At 24.3% G+C, this 3,212-nt stretch overlaps 1 protein-coding gene across 1 annotated transcript; it reads right to left on the bottom strand.

The window, feature by feature from the left end:
* Positions 1-2,395: 2,395 nt before the first annotated feature.
* On the bottom strand, positions 2,396-2,859 carry LOC135929890 (cyclin-dependent kinases regulatory subunit 1-like). The gene is made up of 3 exons (XM_065466625.1): positions 2,772-2,859; positions 2,604-2,731; positions 2,396-2,561 (listed from the first exon to the last, which is right to left on the bottom strand). The coding sequence occupies exons 1-3, from the start codon at positions 2,828-2,830 to the stop codon at positions 2,503-2,505; spliced, it is 246 nt and encodes an 81-aa protein (XP_065322697.1). The 5' UTR covers positions 2,831-2,859; the 3' UTR covers positions 2,396-2,502.
* Positions 2,860-3,212: the final 353 nt, after the last annotated feature.

The raw sequence follows: 3,212 nt of genomic DNA, 5'->3' as shown, positions 1-3,212 counted from the left end.
AATGCCCAATTCCTCAAAATTTGAAGCATGTGACATTCCAACATTATTTCTTTCATACAAATCTTTTCTTGGTACTTCCTTCTCATTTTTATTATGTATATCCGATGCTAATCAACTGCTGGAAATGGTCTGTTACCTAATAAACATTCATCTCGTGCATGCCCCGATTTTCCGCATTTTTAACAAACAATTCTTTTACACGTATCCTCCTCTAATTTATGCGCTGGAACATAACAACCCTCTATATTGTGCTCCTTATTCCCACATTTTTTACAAACCACTGGTAACGCCTTTTGAATCATTCTCATTACAATCCCTGCTTATGTGGCCAAATTTTCCACATGTATAACACACTCCATTCGATGACGCTCTTGATTTATTTTCTCCTTACATTCTTATGTGGCCATATTTCCCACATGCAAAACATGTTCCATTTGATCCGGTTTCACTTGACCAACCCCTTTTATTTTTCCTCTTTTCTCCTTGATTTCTATAATTATTTACCTTATATAATTGATTTGCTTCGCGCAATTTTCTAATTTTCCATTCCATTTCCTCAAACTTTTTAAGAATTTACCTTTTTTCTTTTTATTTATTTTCTCTTTCTAAAATTTCTTTTTCAATTTTCCTTTTCTTAATATTTTCTTTACCATGTACTTTATTATATTTACTATTTCAATCCCATTAATTTCATATCCCATATTTTTATTCTTTTTTTTTTCAGAAACTCTAATTATCTCTGGTTTATTATATTAATTCCAAATTTTTTCTTATCAGAATCGTCAAAGATATTTGATTTTAATATTCCATTTTTTTCATCATTTTTCACAATACACATTTCATTAATGTTGTTGCTAATTATGGGAAAGGGTGCCGTGATAGTCCAAATTAAAAATATAAATTGATTATGTCATGATTGTCGTTATTAAAGTTATTGTAAGTTGATTCTATTAAAATTTATGGATTTTTAGTATGCAAATTTCATTTGCTTAAAATTAGTATAAATAGTAATTTTATAAATGTAAATAAATTAAGTTTTTGATAATAAAGGTCTCTTTTTGTTGTAATATTAACAAGTTAATATATGCAATTTGGATATTCTAATTTGACAATAGTTACAGCTTTTACAGCATCCATGATGCATTACTAGTGAATACAAGCTATTGTATAAAAGGTTAAATATGGTTGATAATATTCCAAAAAATGCTATAGATGCTTCACATAATTTCAAACATTTCCGACTATTTTCCTAATATATCAAGAAATGTATTTTAACAACTTTGCCAATTAGTACTTCCATCAATGGAAGAACATTTTCTTCTTTAGCAATAATAAAAATGTGAGAAGTATACTTCTAAAAATAGATTGAATGTGTTAGCCCTTCTTAATAAAAATATGGAGTTGAATCCAAGCACTGATAAAATCATTGAAAAATTAATTTAATCCAAAAGATTGAATTTCATACTATAAATTTATAATAGGCATTAACCATATTTTTTTAATACAAAATATTTTTTTCATTAATACTTTATAAGTTTATATTCATGCAATAACTCCTAAAAATATTTTTGTACATTAATCTATATCTCCAATTTTTTTAAAATAATAAAATTTATATATAAAAAATTTTAAATACATACAAATTTATATTTTTTTGAGTTATTTTTTATATTTATTTTATAGTGATTCATATGCCAATTTTAATATTTTTTTCATTAATTTTTATGTATTCAATATTGTCAATAGTAGTTAATAGTCTTAAAAAATTTCTGAAATTTAAGATATACTTAAATAACTCCTAAAATAATTCTAAAGAATTTTTATATTATTCCCCCCTCTTTCTCTCCCTACATAACAAATTCCTGCATATGTCTGGGTGTAAAAATTATAAGATCAAATAGGTTATCTAAATTTATAATTTAAATTTAGGATTGGATGTGATAGCAATATTTTGTGCCTGTGGATTTATATTGATATGAATTCAATTATTTATTTAAGATATCATAATTAAAGTCAAAGTTATAGAGGATCAAATTGAAAATAATGATATTAAACACAATTAAAAGTTTTTAAAATAATAATAAACCAATATAATAAAGGTAAAATATTGTTTAACCTAATAAAACAATATTGTAATCCAGCCTTAGTTACTAGTATCAGAAATTAAAAGTATCTGCCAATACCAAGTATTGTTTTATTTCCGATTGCATTATAAAGATTAAATATGTATACACTGTAACAAAAAACTACATATAAAAATATAATTCTCATAAATCAATTAAGGATTAATTGATCAATAACTAAAAATATTTTTATAATTGTATTATAAATAAAAAATTAAAACCAAAAAATAATGATCTAATATTGCTAAAACTCAATATTAGCTGTCATTTATTACACTGATATAAAATTACAAAATGAGATATAATCAATATCTATGTCAAATAAATAATATATAATACATATAAATTTTCTAAAAATTTCATTAATATATAATATCTTCTATGTTTCATTTGAATTATTTTTTGGTAAAGGTCTTTTAAATAAAAGAATATGTGGCTCTTTAATAGAGATATAAAAAATTTATTTTATAGCATATTTACCAGGTATATGGATCATGTAATGTATCCATCCAGGTGATTGTTGTATACCCAAATTTCGCCATTCTGTTTCTGTCATTAAATGATTTCTTGGAACTAATTTTGCTAATTCTTCAGGCAATGCTACATGCCTATATTTTATAAATTTATTATCATTAGGCCTTATTAAACCTATACTCATAATTATCATCACTGTAACGTTCTGAATAGCTTATCTGACTTTCTAGCATAAATTTAAATTTTTAAACGATCAAACCTATCCTACAAAGGTGATTAATATATATAAACTGTGGCTACATGCATCCAGGCTTATGGAAAAAGAGGTAGGAATAGGAACAGAGCAGTAACCCTGGGCTGTCAAATTTAGACTAATAAGGGCAACTAAGTCTGTTTATTCTAAAATCAAAAATAAATGATTTTGATTATATTAACATTTTTTATTTCTGCTTTAGATTAACACTTTTATTTCACTTTTTATCTTTCGGCGTAATTTAAAGTGAAACTGTTATTATAATTAAAATTAATTTTTATTTTTTATATTTATTGGCATAACCTAAAATGAACGTTTACATATTTTGTTATTTCATTTATATTTTCGCAACCTAAATTAAA

Source organism: Gordionus sp. m RMFG-2023, chromosome 5 (assembly GCF_954871325.1).
Source record: "Gordionus sp. m RMFG-2023 chromosome 5, tfGorSpeb1-WG-v2, whole genome shotgun sequence".
Classification (NCBI taxonomy): Eukaryota; Metazoa; Nematomorpha; class Gordioida; order Chordodea; family Parachordodidae; genus Gordionus; species Gordionus sp. m RMFG-2023.
The sequence above is the reverse complement of the archived record's forward strand: the minus strand, read 5'-3'. Positions and strand labels throughout refer to the sequence as shown.

Coding starts and splice junctions, on each gene's coding strand:
- LOC135929890 (XM_065466625.1), bottom strand. CDS start 2,830: ATGCTAGAAAGTCAGATAAGCTATTCAGAACGTTACAGTGATGATAAT. Junction 2,732..2,771: donor GATGATAATTATGAGTATAG/GTTTAATAAGGC, acceptor TATAAAATATAG/GCATGTAGCATTGCCTGAAG. Junction 2,562..2,603: donor TTACATGATCCATATACCTG/GTAAATATGCTA, acceptor TCTCTATTAAAG/AGCCACATATTCTTTTATTT.